This window comes from Camelus ferus, chromosome 1 (genome assembly GCF_009834535.1).
Source record: "Camelus ferus isolate YT-003-E chromosome 1, BCGSAC_Cfer_1.0, whole genome shotgun sequence".
In the NCBI taxonomy this organism is placed as follows: Eukaryota; Metazoa; Chordata; class Mammalia; order Artiodactyla; family Camelidae; genus Camelus; species Camelus ferus.
Genome location: NC_045696.1, coordinates 104,052,260 through 104,069,126, shown reverse-complemented (window position 1 = coordinate 104,069,126; position 16,867 = coordinate 104,052,260). Strand labels below are relative to the sequence as shown.

The 16,867-nt window shown below is 52.1% G+C and overlaps 1 protein-coding gene across 1 annotated transcript in view; it reads left to right on the top strand.

Annotated features, from left to right (window-relative positions):
* The window catches only part of SPSB4 (splA/ryanodine receptor domain and SOCS box containing 4), a 73,065-nt gene that overhangs the window by 10,639 nt on the left and 45,559 nt on the right, over window positions 1-16,867 (top strand). Inside the window, exon 2 of the mRNA XM_032487407.1 lies at window positions 2,596-3,442. Within this exon, the coding sequence (XP_032343298.1) occupies window positions 2,749-3,442 (694 nt within the window). The 5' untranslated portion in view covers window positions 2,596-2,748. The remainder of the gene's footprint in view (window positions 1-2,595; window positions 3,443-16,867) is intronic.

Here is a 16,867-nt window from a genome sequence, read left to right as displayed (position 1 = left end):
CCAGGCTTAGAATCTTTCCTTTCTAGTTTACTATGGCCATTCATTGACATAGCTAGTATTTTGGTCTTAGTTTTACTGTCACATATTAAGTCTTTGTGGTTTTGCTTCTATGGCTTCTTAAAGCAAAATTGTTTCGTGTGTGGTCTGTTTTATTTTGTGTTGTGTTCTCTCTGACAATTTGGAAGGTTTGTACTTTATTTTGAGTTCTTCTGGAGGTTGCCTTTGTAACTTCACATAGTAAAGTGTATTTAATCTTTCTGTTTTTTCAGGCTTACTAGTTGTCTCCCTTCTGACGTAAGTGATCACAAAATTAATTTACAAACTGGGTCACAATTTTTATCTGTTTTGTGACAGCTTTTTTTCTGGTGAGTTTTCTTGCTTTGCCAGATTTTTTTCCCTTTCCTTTCCTCCTTTATTTCTTGTCCAGCATCTTTGACTATATCATGTGCTGGTTCTACTTTGGAAGAGGCAAGCCTTCCCGGATCAGCATTTTGCAGGGGATGCGTGTAGAGGAGGTGCCAGGAAGTATGGAGCCAGGAAGTAGGAGAGCAGGATAGCTCCCTGATTCACGGTTACTTTGTTCACAGGACTGTGGCAGTGATTTCTTGTAGCTCCCACCTTGTCAGTAAGCAGAGATCTGCAGCAACAGGCTTGCCCCAGTTCAGCCCTCCTCCCATGCTGCCTCACCTGCACACTGCTTCCTGTGAAGATGGCGGACCTGCAGTTTTCTCTGTTAGCCCTGCCCTCCCCTGTCTTCACAGAGTCAGAGGCAGCAGGTCCCAGTGCTAGACCTGTTCTCATTGTTCCTGATTAGGAACCGTTGTTGTTGCTTTCTCCTTCAGGGAATGCCAGTTACTGCCTGGCTCTGCTATCTCTTTCTGAGCTTTGCAGCCACAGGTGTCTTCTGTAGGTGTTTTCTCACACCTCGCTTGATGTTCACTGCTTTTGGCAGTCGTCTGCCATTTTTTTTGGCAGCCTTTCCTTATAAGTTGTGGTTTGGATTACGAATGTGTTACAGTTTTGCTGAAGATAGGATTTGCATTCCTGTTTCTCTTTTCTCGTTTATTTTGGGTGATTTTGGATAGGGAAAGGAGTAACTATTCTGGTATCTTAGAACTGTCTAGTGTTGCAAATTTTTGTGTGTTCTGGTATTCCCTTAGATTAAACATTATCCAGAGCCCTCTGGATAGGGTCGGCATGAGCTGAACCGGGGGTCTGACAATAGAAAGAAAAGAAAAGAAAAGGGGAGTTGAGAATAAAATCAGAGGGTTAAAAAAAGCAATGCACAATATAGCTGCCTGCACTATATGGCACTTTGGCTGGGAGTTAGGGTGGGAGGTCATGGCCAGGCAGAGCAGGGCATGAAAAACACCTGTCTCCTGGTCTGTCTCAGGGGAAGCTATTCAGAGCAGGGAGGGGAGGCGACATGCCTCTGCTCTGGATGGGCTGCAGGCCTCAGCTCTCCATCTCTCCCCACACCCGGGGCCCATCCAAACAGCCCAAGCATCCTGAGTTCTGGCTGGCCTTTTAGTGATAGTGGCCAAGTCCTCCTTCCTGAAAACCAGGATCTTGTCTCAGAGGAGGTCGTCCAGGGTCAGTGCTATTAATGGTGTTTATATGCCCAAAGAAAGACCTTGCCCATCCAAAGGGAAGTGGGTACATGCAGGATGCCCAGAAGATAGAACCAAAGAGGAAAGCCTGCCCGCAGAGTCTCAGGCTTGGCCCTTGATACTATCTCTCAGATTCCTACACCACTGGGAGGGAGCATTTTATCCCCATTTTACAGATGAGGAAACTGGAATCTTAGAGAGGCTAAGAGACTTTCCTATGGACGCAAAGCTAAGCGATGGAGAGAGGGATTGGGACCTAGTTCTCTCTGACTCCAGAGCCTGGACACCAACTCCCTTATCACCCGCCTCCAGTTCACCTTCCCATGAAGACCCCACCCCATCCTCAGATAGTTGCCTTGAGTGGCCTTGGTGGATCCTTGCTCTGTGTCTGGCTTCTCAAGCTTGGATGCACTTTAGATGATATTTAAGCTCCCCAGGGCAGCCAGGGATGGGAAACACCCTATATGTCTTCAGCCCCGTGTCAAGGGCACTATGTCCCCCCAACCTTGGCAAAGGGCTTGCGCCTTTCTTGGGACCAAATGCACTGGGGTTCTCCAGGTTCTGTGATCTTGAGCAAGTCACCATTTCTCTGGGCTCAGTCCTTATTGCTAAAATAAAATTGCCTGTGATTGCTCTAAGAGCCGAACACAGACTCTGAAGCCAGATGGCCTCAGTGTAAATCTTGGCTCAGCTCCTTATTAACTGTGGGACTTTGGTTAATTACCTATCTCCTCTCTGCTTCTTTATTTTCCTCATCTATAAATGGGATTAATAATGAATGTCTTATAGTGAGGTCTCGTGAGGATTAAATGAGCTTATAAATGTAAACTGTTTAGAACAGTGCCTGGCATACGGCAAGTACTAGATATGTGCTAGATATCATTCTACTCATTAATTATTATTATTAATGAATGCCAAGGGCCCAGCCAAGGCTAAGTGCTTGTCGAGGCTGCTGTTATAACCCGTGTCCTTTGCTTCCTTCCAGGAGCTTGGGCCCCTGCTCCAGCCCCGTCGAGGCTGTGGACGTGTACGGTCTCGAAGCCTGGTTTCCAGCCCCGTGGCCCATCCCTGGCTGCGGGGAGTGGAAGCTCCCACGAGGTAGCGGTGGCCCGCATTGGCCCCGTCCCGGCAGTGAGCCATGGGCCAGAAGCTCTCGGGGAGCCTCAAGTCGGTGGAGGTGAGAGAGCCGGCGCTGCGGCCGGCCAAGCGCGAGCTGCGGGGAGCCGAGCCCGGGCGGCCGGCGCGGCTGGACCAGCTGCTGGACATGCCGGCGGCGGGGCTGGCGGTGCAGCTGCGGCACGCGTGGAACCCCGAGGACCGCTCGCTCAACGTCTTCGTCAAGGATGACGACCGGCTCACCTTCCACCGGCACCCGGTGGCGCAGAGTACCGACGGCATCCGCGGCAAGGTGGGCCACGCCCGCGGCCTGCACGCCTGGCAGATCCACTGGCCGGCGCGGCAGCGGGGCACGCACGCCGTGGTGGGCGTGGCCACGGCGCGCGCCCCGCTGCACTCGGTGGGCTACACGGCGCTGGTGGGCAGCGATGCTGAGTCGTGGGGCTGGGACCTGGGCCGCAGCCGCCTCTACCACGACGGCAAGAACCGGCCCGGAGTGGCCTACCCGGCCTTCCTGGGGCCCGAGGAGGCCTTCGCGCTGCCTGACTCGCTGCTCGTGGTGCTGGACATGGACGAGGGCACGCTCAGCTTCGTCGTGGATGGCCAGTACCTGGGCGTGGCCTTCCGTGGCCTCAAGGGCAAGAAGCTGTACCCGGTGGTGAGTGCCGTGTGGGGCCACTGCGAAGTCACCATGCGCTACATCAATGGCCTTGACCGTAAGTGCAGCTTACTGAGGGAGGGGGCGGTGGGCAGGGGGGTCCAGAGGCTGCCTGTCCTTGGCGGAGCTCGGGAGGGAAGTGCAGGGAAGCAGGTGAGGAGGCCCCATTCTCCATCAGCAGTTGGGATAATCCTGTGGGATGGAGTCGTGGTTAGGACATGGACTCTAAGGCCAGGCTCCTGTGCTTGGCTCTTGACTTTCCTTTGCTGGCTTAGCGGATCTTGGACTGTACCTCAGTTTTCTTGTCTGCAAAAGCAGCACCATGATGGTAATCTAGCTCAGGGTTGTTGTGAGAAATCAAATAAGATAATAATATATGTGAGATGCTTAGGGCAGTGCTTAGAACTGGCACCTAATACGTGATTTGGGTATTGATGCTAATTGTGAACCTTTCAGTCTGTGCAAGGGTTGTGCAAAATGATGTCTCCTGTGTGCTGGGCTTCAAGTTCACCGCAGGAGGAGAGTGACAAGTAAGAAGACACAGCCCCTGCACTTGAGTTACTGATAAATAATAAGCAATGATGTTAACAACTAGCATTTATTGAACACCTACTGTATGAAGGGGCTGAACACTGAAATTTAGGCCTTCCTGGTGAGCTGTCTATTGAAGGGGGCATCTAGCTGATTATTGCCTCATGGAAATGAGAGCCACAAGTTGCGGAATCTGATTTCTTTCAGGAGGTCCCAGAAATCTATATTTTTGTATGAACTATTCCAATTTTTAAAGTTGGCAGCTGTTAAAGACACTGTGTGGGCAAACAAAACACCCCTGCAAGTTGCAGTTAAGGCCACAGGCTGCTGGGTTTGACTCCTGACAACTGTAAGTCCTCTTCTCATTTAATATATATAATCAGCCTGTGAGATAGCTTAAAAATCATAGTCACAAAAATGGTTATTGGTTTTAGGAGGCAGTCACTCAGGGAGGCAGGGTGGCCTGACAGCGGTGCATGTGGTTGCCTGTCCTATGTTGAATCCCAGCTGAGCAGGGCCTGGAGTTGGGCACTTATGGCCTTGCACACACGTCATCCAGACTTCCTGCCATGCTCCTGATGAAGCTCCCAGAGGTGGCGCTTACAGCCAGAATTCCAGCTTATTCATTTTAAATAAGAGATATAGTTGCCCCCCTTCACAGAAGAGACACCTGAAGAGCAGAGCTACAAAGAACCAGATCCCAGGCCTTCCCAGGTCTTTCAGCCACCAAAGCCCACTCTTCCCATGCTCAGCCCTTTAGCTGAGGGACTGAGAATGACACTCCAGAAAAGAGGTCAGGAACAAGATTTTACTCAAGTAAAATTGACCTTGACTTGATCTAGGATGGGTTGACCATTTTCAAGGGTGACAGGCCCACCAGAGAGTGCCTGGTATGCTCCGCTCTGTGGTATAAATGGTGGCATTCTTGCTCATATGTGATTTCCATGGTTGTTGGACTAAGATGGCAAAACGTTGTTCTGTTTTCTCTGATTAACTAGTTAAATAAAGAGAAAATGAGTGTGTCCTGAGACAGGCTAGTTTGGTCACTCCAGTGGAGAATGGCCTTGTGGAGAATGTTGGGGACCCTTATAGACATGGTGAACAGGCAAACCCCAGTGCTGAGAAATCCAACAGCAACAATAAACACTCTTTTAAAATGGAATTGGAAAATCTACTTGCCAGAATTGATCACTTCAGTGATCTGGGGTCTAATGTGCCTCATTTCCCACTGCATCCCCAATCCTCAGTGGTTTTTTTTTTTTTTTTTTTTTTTTTTTTGTCTTTGGTGAATCACTCTAACACCTTAGGACTTGTTTTACTCACCTGTAAAATGGGGCAGTGTTGGGTCCCTTTCATCGCTGTGAGATCTTGTGTGGTGGCACCAATAATATGGTAGCTGGGATAAAGGCTGACAGTGATGCCCAGTGGAACTACCTGAGCCAATAGTTAGGTCCCCAAGGTGGGCTTACTCTTGGGTATTGATTCACACTTGGGTATTATCTGTTGCTTGGTTTCTGGGTACAAGGCTAAGGTGCTAACAAGGTTGCAGCCAGTGGCTCCCCTACACGTGTTGGGATCAAGAGAAGTCAAGCCATGGTGTTCTGTTCTGTGTACTGCTGAGGGTAGAGGCTGGCTGGGAAAGGACAGTCGTGTTGAGAGAACTTTGAGCTCTTGGGCCCTTCAGGTGGCTGGAGAAGCTTGATGAGACAAACTTGGAACGTTCCATCCTCCCCTAGTTGGCAGTGATCTTTTCAGTTTGGCCAAAGATAGAATGCCCATCCAGGAGGCAAGGGAGGGCCAGGATGTCATGTGATGCAAGCCTGTGGCATCTCCCATTGGTGACTGGATCAGCTTGAGTGCTGTGGTGCTGGCCCCTTCTCCAGATAGGAGTAGCGTTCTCTATCTTGGACAGGGTGTGATTGCAGAAAGGGCTTTTCTGGGCTTTGAAAGGCCTATGGTCAGTGGTACAAGTTCTGACTACAGAGTGGGCCAAAAGACAGGCTGCAGTGGAGTCTGACCTGAGCTGGTTAGGAAGGGACTGGGTGATGCCTGATGCCTGTAGCTGGTGATCTGGGCTGAAGTCCAGTGGATCCTTGGACACCAGGAAGAGTTTGGCCCTAGGGAGTCCCTGCGCAGGGAGAGTGACCCAAGGTGGAGTTCTGTGCACGAGAAGAATTCTGAGCCAACATTGGTTGTGGACATGAAGGCAGGTTCCCACATTCATCCCCCATCCCTAGGGGCATAGGGAACCAAGATTACATACAGACAGACCCTGGAGCAGAAAGGTGGGGCCACTCTCTGGGGTTGCTTCCCCGCGAGATCCTGGGGGAGAGAACAGACAGGTAGAGTCTGGCCCCTGTACTCACCAGGAGGCCACGGACAATGATTACCTCCTCTCTCTGGATCTCAGTATTCTCCTCTGTAAAACGGGCATGATAAAGCTCGCCAGCACAGAGCAGACCCACACACAGTAACTGGTGCTCACTGCTTTGATTAACTTGGGGAGCTCGGCCAGGTCCTGGGATTCACCCATGGATCAAAACAAGAGTGGCCTGAAGCTTCTCCTCAAATATGAAGGAAAGAAGTTAATGGATATCACTTTCTCAGTATTTGAATTTTTCTGACTGTAAAAGCAAGACTTAGAAAGGGCTAGCTGCATTTAACTCTGAAGCATGTTTTTGTGAAGGAAAAGAGCTTCTGGAAGTGCATTTTCCTACTATAATTGCGTTCTTCAGCTACACCATGGAGTGAGAGAGCGTAACCTCTCTGCGGCTTTGCTGTAAAGAGCTGTAGGCCACCCAGGGGCTCTGCCATCTGAGTGAGCTGAGAAGCTCAGCACCGAGGCCGGGCAAACAGGCAGGCTGGCTCCGATGGCGGGGTCCGGGGTCCGGGATCCGGGGCCCAAATCATAACAACAGTAACACCACCACCAGTACGTAACACTAACCTTGTGCTTGTCTGTGCTGGGTTCAATTCTGAGCACTTCACAAATTTTAGTTCATTTAATCCTTGTAAAAACTCTCTGACTAACACCTATGTTATCTTCATTTTCCAATGAAGAAATTGAAGCACAGAGAGCTCATGAGAAAGTTGTTCAAGGTCACACAGCTAGTAACTGGAGGAACAGGGATCCAAACTGAGGCAGACTGGCCCAGTGGGCCCCCTGTGGAGATGTTTACTGCCGAGGTAGAAAGAGAAGGAACAGGAGAGGCTGCTCCACCCGGCTGGGTGGCCACTCAGCAAAGGACTGGACCCTCGACTTCGACGGTGAGTTTGAGGGAAGCCGAGATGCTATCCCTCCCACCGGCTTCACCTCCAGCCCTCAGAGCTGTTGGCTAAGCACAGAACTCCGTGGGGTGTTCTGAAAAGCTAGTTGCATAAAGACAGTCCCAGCGGTGGCCGTGAATCAGGCATGCTTTGTTCACTAACGACAGAATGTCACTGAAAATGTCCCAACTGCTGGGAGGGTCGCCCCTGGAGTGGGCCAGGGCTTTGGAATCTGCTCTGGGCTGGTTTCCGGAATTACTCCCCAGTCCCCAGCTCCTCCTTCCACATGCGGGCATCCAGGAGGGCTGACAGAATGGCTTTGTCTTCTGTCTTGGAGTTCTTGGGTGGTCAGTAGTACAAGAGTGACACAGGAAGGGGATCAGCCTTGATTTGGGGGTCATAATAATTAGGTGGGTTTTTTGGGGGGGTGGTACCACCCATATTCTATGCCCTGGGCCAAATGTTTTACTCATTTTGTATTTTTTAGTCCACACAGTAAACCTCGAGGCAATGTTATCAATATTATCCCCATCTCATAGATGAGGAAACAGTCTTGGAGAGGTAAAGGAGCTGCACAGCTAGCCGCTGGCAGAGCTGTGCTTAAACCCAGGTCATGACCACGCCTGTGCCCTGCCTCCTGCTGCCTGGGTCAGCCCTGCCTCCATTCTGCCCACTGATTCCAAGGAGCAGGTGTTGGAGCCCAGGGTTGACTTTCTGAGGGGTGAGGAGGGGGAACCCTAGGATCTCGGGCTTACCAGTCAGGGAGGGCTTGTCCACCTGATTCAAGCCAGGGAAACTAGTTCCAGACCTCATTCCTAGATGGTTTAATTGATCTGCCAACAAGTATTTATTGGCGCAACAGCTCAGCAGAGGAGGCTGGCGGCCAGCCAAGGCTTCTGGTATTGATGAAGGCCAGAGAGAGTTTTCTACCAGGATGACTGCAAGGACATCGTCCCCTTGCCAGAGCTGTGCACACCGCACCCATGACCTTCCTGCTCAGCTCCCGTGTTTCCCCCGGGTGGCACGACCTCCCAGCCTCCCTGACACCTGGCCTTGGCTCCTCTTCCCCGCTGACCCAGGTCTAGACCTGGTCTCCCTTTCGCCCTGTCATTCTGCCCTGACTCCAGCTTACCCCAGCCCTCAGCCCAGGGCTCTGTCCCCTGCACTGCACAACTCAGTGCTCAGTCCTCCCCGCATTCGCCCCAGTTGCTCACCTTCCCCATGTGTATGCTTTCCTTCCCCAGGTGGATATGAGGTGCCTCAGGGCACTGATGGTCATCCAGGGGGCATGTATGTGTGGGGAAGTGGGCAGACTAGGGACTTAAAAATATGTATGTATTTACTTCTGAAAGGTAAATGGTGCACATGGCAACAAATTTAACCACCACAAGAGCATGTCTGGTGAAATAGCCCCACCCCGTAGCTCCCCAGCATCTCTTCTTGCTGGCAGCTGCCATTATCAGTCTCTCTTCCCCCTTAATAGGTCTTGGTGATTGTTTAGCTTGATTAATGTAGAGCTGCCTCATTCCCTATTAACAGCTGTGTGGGTTTCCATGGTATGGCTGTATCGTAATTTGATCACTCAGACTTTAATTTTTGGACAGTTAGGTAGTTTCCAATCTTTGAGAATAAACTTCCAATCCTGATTTGAATTTTATTTCTGCCCCCTTCTGGCTAATTGACATCCTCAAGCCTTAGTTTTCCCATCTGTGCAGTGGGATTATATGTACCTCGTAGAGTTGCTGTGAGTATTAAGGTAGATGCAGAAGTGCCACACGGTCCAGCCTGCGGCTCACGGCAGGTGCATGGTGGAGGGGAGCTGCTGGTATTACTGTGCTTGTCCTGTACTAATGACTGTGTGGTGCCCAGGGCTGAGCTCATCTTGGGCACCTGAGCAGTGCTTGTGAATGATTTGATTTCTGATTTAAAATACACATTAATTTGCTATTGAGAAGGCGTCAAACTCATCGTTGGACTACGATCATTTGAGTTGTATAGTTCAGTCAGTCCTTACGTGGGGTGTTGTGTCAGCACGGCGAGACCCCTGGGCCCCTTAGTTGCACAGAGCAGGTGCATTAAGAGTGTACTTTGCCGTCTTGTTACTGCTGGTGGGGACTGCACCTTAGCCTTCTCAGCCACCCTCCTAGCGGAGTACATAGTACGTGCTCAGTAAGTGCATGTTAATGTGCGACCTGCCACCACCTCCTCAGCTTTGATTTTCTCCACTGCAGCGGGACTGGGGTCACAGTTGGCTGGAACAGGTGGGGCTGGCTCTGAGCACCCCCGCCTTGAAGCCTGACCCCAGAGTGACCCATTTCCTCCCCTCATTATGTGCTGGGCACAGCACATGTGTCCCTACACCCAGGCTGAGTGGAGGCTGCATGATGGCCCAGCCATCCAATTCAGATCTCTGCGCTCAGAAACTGGCCCTACCCTTTGTTTTCCACAAAAAGGAACAGACTTTCAGTTGAAAAAGAGTTTTGGCCAGACGCTATGGCCCTATTTTGAGGGGCTTTTTTTTTTTTTTTTCACATTTAGCACAGTCACAAGTAGGTTCAATCCAGGAAGTCCTGCTTGCAGAAAGGAGGTTTAAAATGCAGGCCTCTTTGGGACAAGCGTCACCGTGGGCCACTGCGGGGTTGCTGCCATCTTTCATAGGAGTCTCCCAGCCCAGGACTCTGTCCTGACGTGGCCGCTAATTAGCTGTGACCCTGAGCGAGTCTCTTCACCCCTGAGTCTCAGTTCCCTCATCTGTGACAGTAACTGACATTTACTTTGCCACGAGGCATCAGGATTGTGGACAATAGATAGAAAGTGACTAGGTTAGTGCCTGGCACACAGTAGGTACTAAGAAAGGTAGGTTTCGAAATTGCCGGTTCTGACTATTACAGCTCCCCTAGGTTGGTAAAATGACTTAGCATTGTTAAATGTGGAAATAATCATTATTAAGTTTGGGTCTGCCTTGTGAACTCTGCATTCCACACAAGGGAATACATTGGCTTGGGGAGGTTTTTGACTCTTGTCTCTTTGAGATACATGATGGAAATGCCACCTGAGATTCAGAGGCCACTGTGTGTTTGTCAAAAATGAGCTGGGAGTGCTCAGCCTTCCCTGTGAGCAGTTTTAAAGGTTTCCAGCTACATATCTGGTTCAAACGCTTTGTAGCTCCCAGCGATGACTTGCCAGGTGAGCATGTGTTCAGCAAGGATGTCCAAACAGGTGGTGTCCTCACCATCTGTGCCCACGTATGTGTTCAGCAGGGGTGAGCTGTGAGGTGCTGGGACTGAGGGGCAGCATCTGCCTCTCAGCAGATGGTGACTAGGCCTGGCTGTGGGCTGGCCGCTGCTGGACCTTGGACAAAAGGGAAGGGGTAAGAGGTGGCCGGGCTCCACCTTTCAGGGAGTGGTGGAGGATAAAGGGAGGCTTGGGGCATCTGGGCTGGAACGTGCCATTGGCAGCCTGTGCAACACTCACATTTTACAGGTGGGAGCTGAATGGACCAGAGAGCTGGGAGGACTTGCCCAAGGTTATCTGCTAATTAGCAGCGGAACCAGAACTAAAACCTGGGCCTCCAATTCCCCCTTGAGAGTGTACCTTGCCAGAAACAAGAGAGTGAGAATTCAGTGCAGTTTATGAGTCTGTATTGAAAAACCCACCATAGGTGAAGGAGGACATAGTAGTTTTGGAGAATGATGGGTAGGGGTGGAGAGGACCTAGGAGCTTGGGCGGAGTGTAGAATAGGTGCTCCCCACCCCCACTTCCACACATAGGAAGACTCTCCTTGGCTTCTCAGTGCCTCCCACATGTCAGAGACCTACCCCTGCTCGGACCACAGAACAAGGGGGTTCAGCACAGTGAGGACCAGACATGACTGATCTCTCCATTTACTACTGGCTGACCTGAGCACAGGTTCCCTGACTTCTCAGACTTGTGGACTGGGTATGGTGCTGCTGGGACTCTCCCCACAGACTTGTCAGCTGCACATCTCAAACCTTAATGTGCACTCAAGTCAGATGGGGATTTTGTTAAAAGCAGATTCTGACTTAGTAGGTCTGGGTAGGGCCCCAGACTGTGCATTTCTGCCAGGCTCCTGGTGATGCTGACGATGCAGCCTGTCGAGGCATCGGGCAGTCTGTTTAGCAGAAGGGTTTCCCGAAACCAGTGTCAACAGCTCCCACTGCCACAGCATGTGAACGCCCTTAAATACAGCACAGCCGTTCTCACTCTGCTAATGGGCATTGGTGCCGATGGAGTGGGTGCTGCTGGGAAAGCAGTGAATTGAGGGCAGGGGGCAAAGCCTCCACACACACACAGCATGTCTCCTCCTCCCCACCATCCGCCCGCCTAACCCCACTGATCCTGCAGCCAAGCTAATCTGCTCATTACTCCATGCCTCGGTCTGTGCTGACCTCTTTGTTGGAAATGGCCTGCATCCCCGCCCCTGGCAAGGCCCTGTGTTGCCTGGCCTGGCTCTGCCCACCGCCCCTCCTGCCTGGCTGGTGCGAGGGTGGTCCTGTGCCTCCCCTCAACCCCAACCGCCCAGCTGTGCCTTCTGCATCCCCGCCCTTTCCTATCCAACCCCACTTCCCTCGTGTTCTCATCTTCCCCAGCCACTGTGGGCCTCAGTTGACATGTCCTGGCAACCCAAGTTCTCAGAGTTGCCAGCGAGGTATACCCAAGTGAATCTGCACCATTATCCATGAATTTCCCCTGAAGGCGACTTTGCTTGAGAAGGGATTACCACAAACAGAAGCAGCTCTTTGTTAAACAGTCATCAAGTGAGCACTTATGAGAGGCCAGACACTGCTCAGTACTGCGCGTACATCTGATTTAAACCTCCACAGCCCAGACAAACGCCAGTGAGCATCCCATGTGCGTTATCCTGTTTAATCCCCAGGGGTGAGAAACTGCTGTCCCACTTCACATGTAGGGAGACTGAGGCTGAGAGAGATGAAGAACCTGCTCACCGCTCGAGCTTGGGAGGCAGCTCCGGCAGACTCGAGCCCACACCTCTCACCTCCACGCCGCCCGGGGTCCAAAATAAGTCTTCCCTGGCTCTGTGGGTGGTCCCAGGCCTGGGCTTTCGTGTGCTCAGCAGAAGGGTTTCCTGAAGCTGGTGTCGGCAGGTCCACTGCCACAGCACTTGAACACCCTTAAATACAACACAGCCAAAGCATCCGTTCCCAGCCCTGTCTGTGGGAGTGGGTGCGTCTGAGAAAGCAATGGAAAGAGTAAGCATGTTTGCAGGAGGGGGTTTAAACGGCTGGGAGAGCAGACAGCCTGCTGGGCTGTCTCTACGGCCCCCCGGGAACCGGCTGCTTCTCCCAGTCTCTTCCCTTGGTTAAGGCAAGGGGGCGGTTAGCATGAGTTACGGCCGAGCCCAGACACTAATAAGGCTGCTTGTCTGAGGCCTTCCATAATTCAAGTTAAGGCTGTGCCATTTAACGGCCCTTCTTCATCAGCTCTTCCAGGACTCGGTGCCTCCTTAATGATTTATTTGCTTGGGATGAAATTAAGCCGAGACAGCGTGAGCTTGGAAAATACTGCCGAGCTGGTTCATCCTCTGCTGCAGCTGCTTTCTATAAATAGAGCTGGGAGCCCCTGCGTGTACAGGCTGCCCCATCCTGGGCCCCTGGGACCACACTTGACAAGGCACCTGGGGCCCCCATCTCTCTCTCCGCCAAGGCCTATGACCCGACTAGGGAGCAGTGAGAGGCCAGAGCTGCCCACAGAAACATGGTTGTCCTTGCTTTGGAGTCAGTGAGTAGAAGCGTTTGACTTGATCCCCCATTGGAGCCATGGCCACGTTCCCAATCTTGTCCTATCTGTTGATGTTTCTCCCTCAGAATGCACCCACGAGGGTGTCCCAAGCTAAGAGCAGGTTTGCCTTAGTGTTCAGTGAGGTGGATGAAGCTCTGCCTGGTGTCTGGGCCTAGCTGGGAGGGCCACGTGGGATCCCAACCTCACTGACGGTGTCTGCCATAGGGTAAGGGGCTAGAGTTACAGCCCAGGGACACTCACAAAGCTCACCCAGGAACCAGGCACCGAGAACAGGGGAGGGATGTTCAGCTGGGGCTCCCTTGGAAGTGCAGACCCCAGGAGACCCAGGTTGCCTCAGGAAAGGGGGTGAGTGTAAGATTGCATGAGGACTGAGTGGGTCCAGGAACGGGATGCTCTCAGGCAGGCACCCCACTGCTGTCTGTGCTGTGTGTCTGCCCCAGACCCCTCCTGCCCACGTGTGCCCTCCCTCTCCTGTGTCTTCTCTGTTCCCTCACAATTTGGGTGTCCTTTGGGGTTAGCTCGCCATGGCCCTAGCCCTGCCCCTGTCCCTAACCACTTCTACCTCACTGTTAGCTGGCACGTGATTTTCCCAGGTCTTGGTTTAAAGTCCGAAGAGTCTCTGACAGGCTCAGTGCTTCTCAGGTGCAGATAGTACCTGCTGGTTCCCTTAGTCATGGGGAGTCCTGGAGTGATCAGCTTCATCAGCATCCCATAGGGAGAGTGAGAAAAACAGATTTTGGCTGTCTGTCATCTATGGAATTCCTGGCCCCTGGAGTGCGTGCGTGCATGCGTGCGTGTGTGTGCGTGTGTGTGTGCGTGTGTGTGTGTGTGTGTGTGTGTGTGTGTGTGTTGTGTGTATTATAAGCTTCCCAGTTGCAGTAGATCATACTATCAACCCAGCAGTGGCAAGAAGTCAGCTGCTTGGGATGCCTGTCTAGAAGAAAGCTGCTGGAGTAGGTAGGGGTGCAGGTGGGCAAGCAGTGATGTCCCAGGTTTATAGATACTAGGTGTCAGGAAGTGCTCAGAAGAGAGGGAGGAGGGGGGATAGGTCCTGGAAAGAGAAAACCTGGCTCAGTCCCTCCAGCATGGCCACAGGTTGTGTAACTGTGGGCAAGTCACCTCCCCTCTCTCTTCCCCTGTTTCTCCATCACAGGAAGGAAGAGATGGACAAGATGACCTGGAAGGGTCTCCACCGTTCTTTGGCATCTCCTATCTGGAGACCGCACATCTGATTTTTTGGATGACAAACACATGGCTGTGCTGTCTAATACAGTAGCCACTAGCCACATGTGGCTGTTTACATTTAAGTTTAAATTAATTACAATCAAATTAAAAATTCAGTTTTTCAGTTGCGCTAGCCACATTCAGGCACTCCATAGCCACATGTGTGGCTGGTGGCTACCATGCCGGACAGAGCAGACGCAGAACATTCCCATCATCACCCAAACTCTAGTGGACAGTGGTGCTTGGGAGCCACTGGGAGGACCGGGAGGTCTAATGGGGAGGTCGCAGGCCACTGTTTCCATCTTGGAGCTGTTTCTGGGGCCAGTGCTGCAAGGAGGGACAGCTCTTCCTGAGTTATTCCAGGACCCAGCTGGAGGATGGTGGGTCAGGAAGATTCAGCACAGATACCCGTCCAAGGAGAGGTGGGCAGCATGACCAGGAAACCTTAGAGAATGTTGACAGCCCTGGGTGGGAGAGCCAGTGAGGGGACAAAGACAGGAGGTATGCTAGGAATGCCAAGGAGGAGGGCCTGGGGGACAGCAGGGGTCAGGAGCCCTCCTGGGGGGAGCGGCAGCTGCACTGCAAAGGCAAGAGCCCAGAACACCCAGGCGCAGGTGGGGGGAACAGCAGCGCCCCTTGCTAGGTCGGTGTCCTTGGGAGCACCCCCAAACCCTCTGAGCCTCCACCTCCTTGTGTGTGATAGGGGAGGAGTAAGAAAGAGGTTGTTATGGAGAGGAAGTAAAACCAGACCCTTGAGAGCCCTTTGTAAATGGTGGCCCGGATTGTGGCAGAGACTACTTCACGAGGCACTGTCGAGTGTTCGTTCTGACTTGTAATCGAAGCTGTCCTCAGTGGTGATTTTAAGGTTCTGGGATGTCTTTCCTATCTCTCCATCTGGGCAGTAGGCTCTTTGGAGAAAGGGTAAGCATGTTCTTCCCATGTCCCCTTAGCCCTGAGCATGCAGGTGGCTTCCGTCCACGCTGTTCCACTGCAGTCAAACAGAACGGCACCGGTGGCTGCCATGCGGGGGGCCTGCTGACTCTTTCTACTTGCTCCCGACCTGGTAGCCTTTCATGCTCAGGGAGTCATCCAACACTTTTCTTGTCCCTGACACACGTGTGTGTCTGGTTGTCATTTTCTGAACCCACGGCTCATCTCAGCTCTGACCCCAGCCCCGCCGTGTGTAAACAAACCAAGGGCAGAGGTCAAAGGCCAGAGCGGGGCTTTGCTGGCATCTCTTGTATGGGGTGCATTTGGCAGGAAGTAGCCTGGTGTCTGGTTTCACGATGAAATGGGCTTTCATCTGCATTACTAGCTGGGAGGTGACATTTCTGGCTGACTGTGGATGATGGATTGCCTGCTACACACCTGGCCCTGGATAGGTTAATGGCTCAGGACTGGCTCTCAGGACTTTTCATGAAGTCCCACCACAGACAGAGAGGGGAGCTGAACCCCTCCAGATCCACCTGTTCCACCAACACAATTGGTGGGGTTCCTGACAGAACTGGCCATGAAGATAAGTCAAAGTAACTACTGAGCATCTCCCAGCCCCAAACCTAAGTGCTTTATAAATATATGAAATTCCATTAAATCCTTTTTAGTGGGTTGTGCTGACATCCCCATTTCATGGATGAGGAGACTGAGGCTGTGCGAGGCCAAATGGTCGCAGAATCAGATCTGGGATTTGGACCTTCGTCTGCCTGAGTCCCAGGTTTAAAAGTCCTGAAGGTCTCCTTCTTGCCCCTGGTATCCTCCCTCTAATCACAGTGAGGTTTTCCAACACCTGAATGCAATCTGCTTTCCTTGCTCAGTCTCACTCAGCCTGAAGATCTGAATTTCTCTAGGTGTAGGCTTAAGGCCAGGTTTTGCAGAGCTGTGTGACCAGGGCCAGCCACAGAACCCCTCTGAGCCCCAGGTGCCCTCACTGGACAGTAGGGGTCCCTTACCTATCCAGGGAGCTAGTGGGTAGTGCCAGTTACATGGCCTCCCCCGGCTTGTTTGGAGGGCCAGGGAAACTGTGCTTCATGGTTTCTCAGTCACTGTTGTCCCCATGCCAACTACCCTCAGTAGAACCCTGGGTGGTGCCTCTCTGGATCCCAGGACATGTCCAGCAGAGGACATGGGAAAGATATCAGCCCCTTTTGGTCCCATGTTCTCAGCTTCTTGCCGGGAGGGAGGCCACAGCTGGCTCTGCCCTGGGGAGGGAGGGTCTTACAGCACCCCTTCCTCTGGGCAGACCCAGGGATACGTACCTCGTATGTGGCCTCCCTCACTAGAGCCGGCTTCTTAAAACTTCTGTCTCAGGAGCTGGTCCCCAGTCCTCAGGCCAACATCTGCATCTTACCAGGCACATTTCACCTCCACACCTTTGCCTGTGCTGTGTCCCCTGCCTGGATGCCATCTTCTTCTTCATCTGCCTAAAGCTATCCTTTCTCAAGGCTCAGAGAGATGCCAGCCTCATTTGTAAAGTGCTCTTTAATGGCCTCAGTCTACACTGACAACTCTGCTCTGTGCTGCTGGAGAACATTGGGTGGGTGGAGGGTCTGCAGGGCTTTATAACCTAGAAAAGATGAAGGCACGACCACATTCTTAGCGACCAGCCCTCCAGCGTCTTTCTCTGTGGCTCCTCCTCCTTAGACTCTTGCCCTGCTTGCCTCTCCCTTCTCTGAGCTCTGGAAGT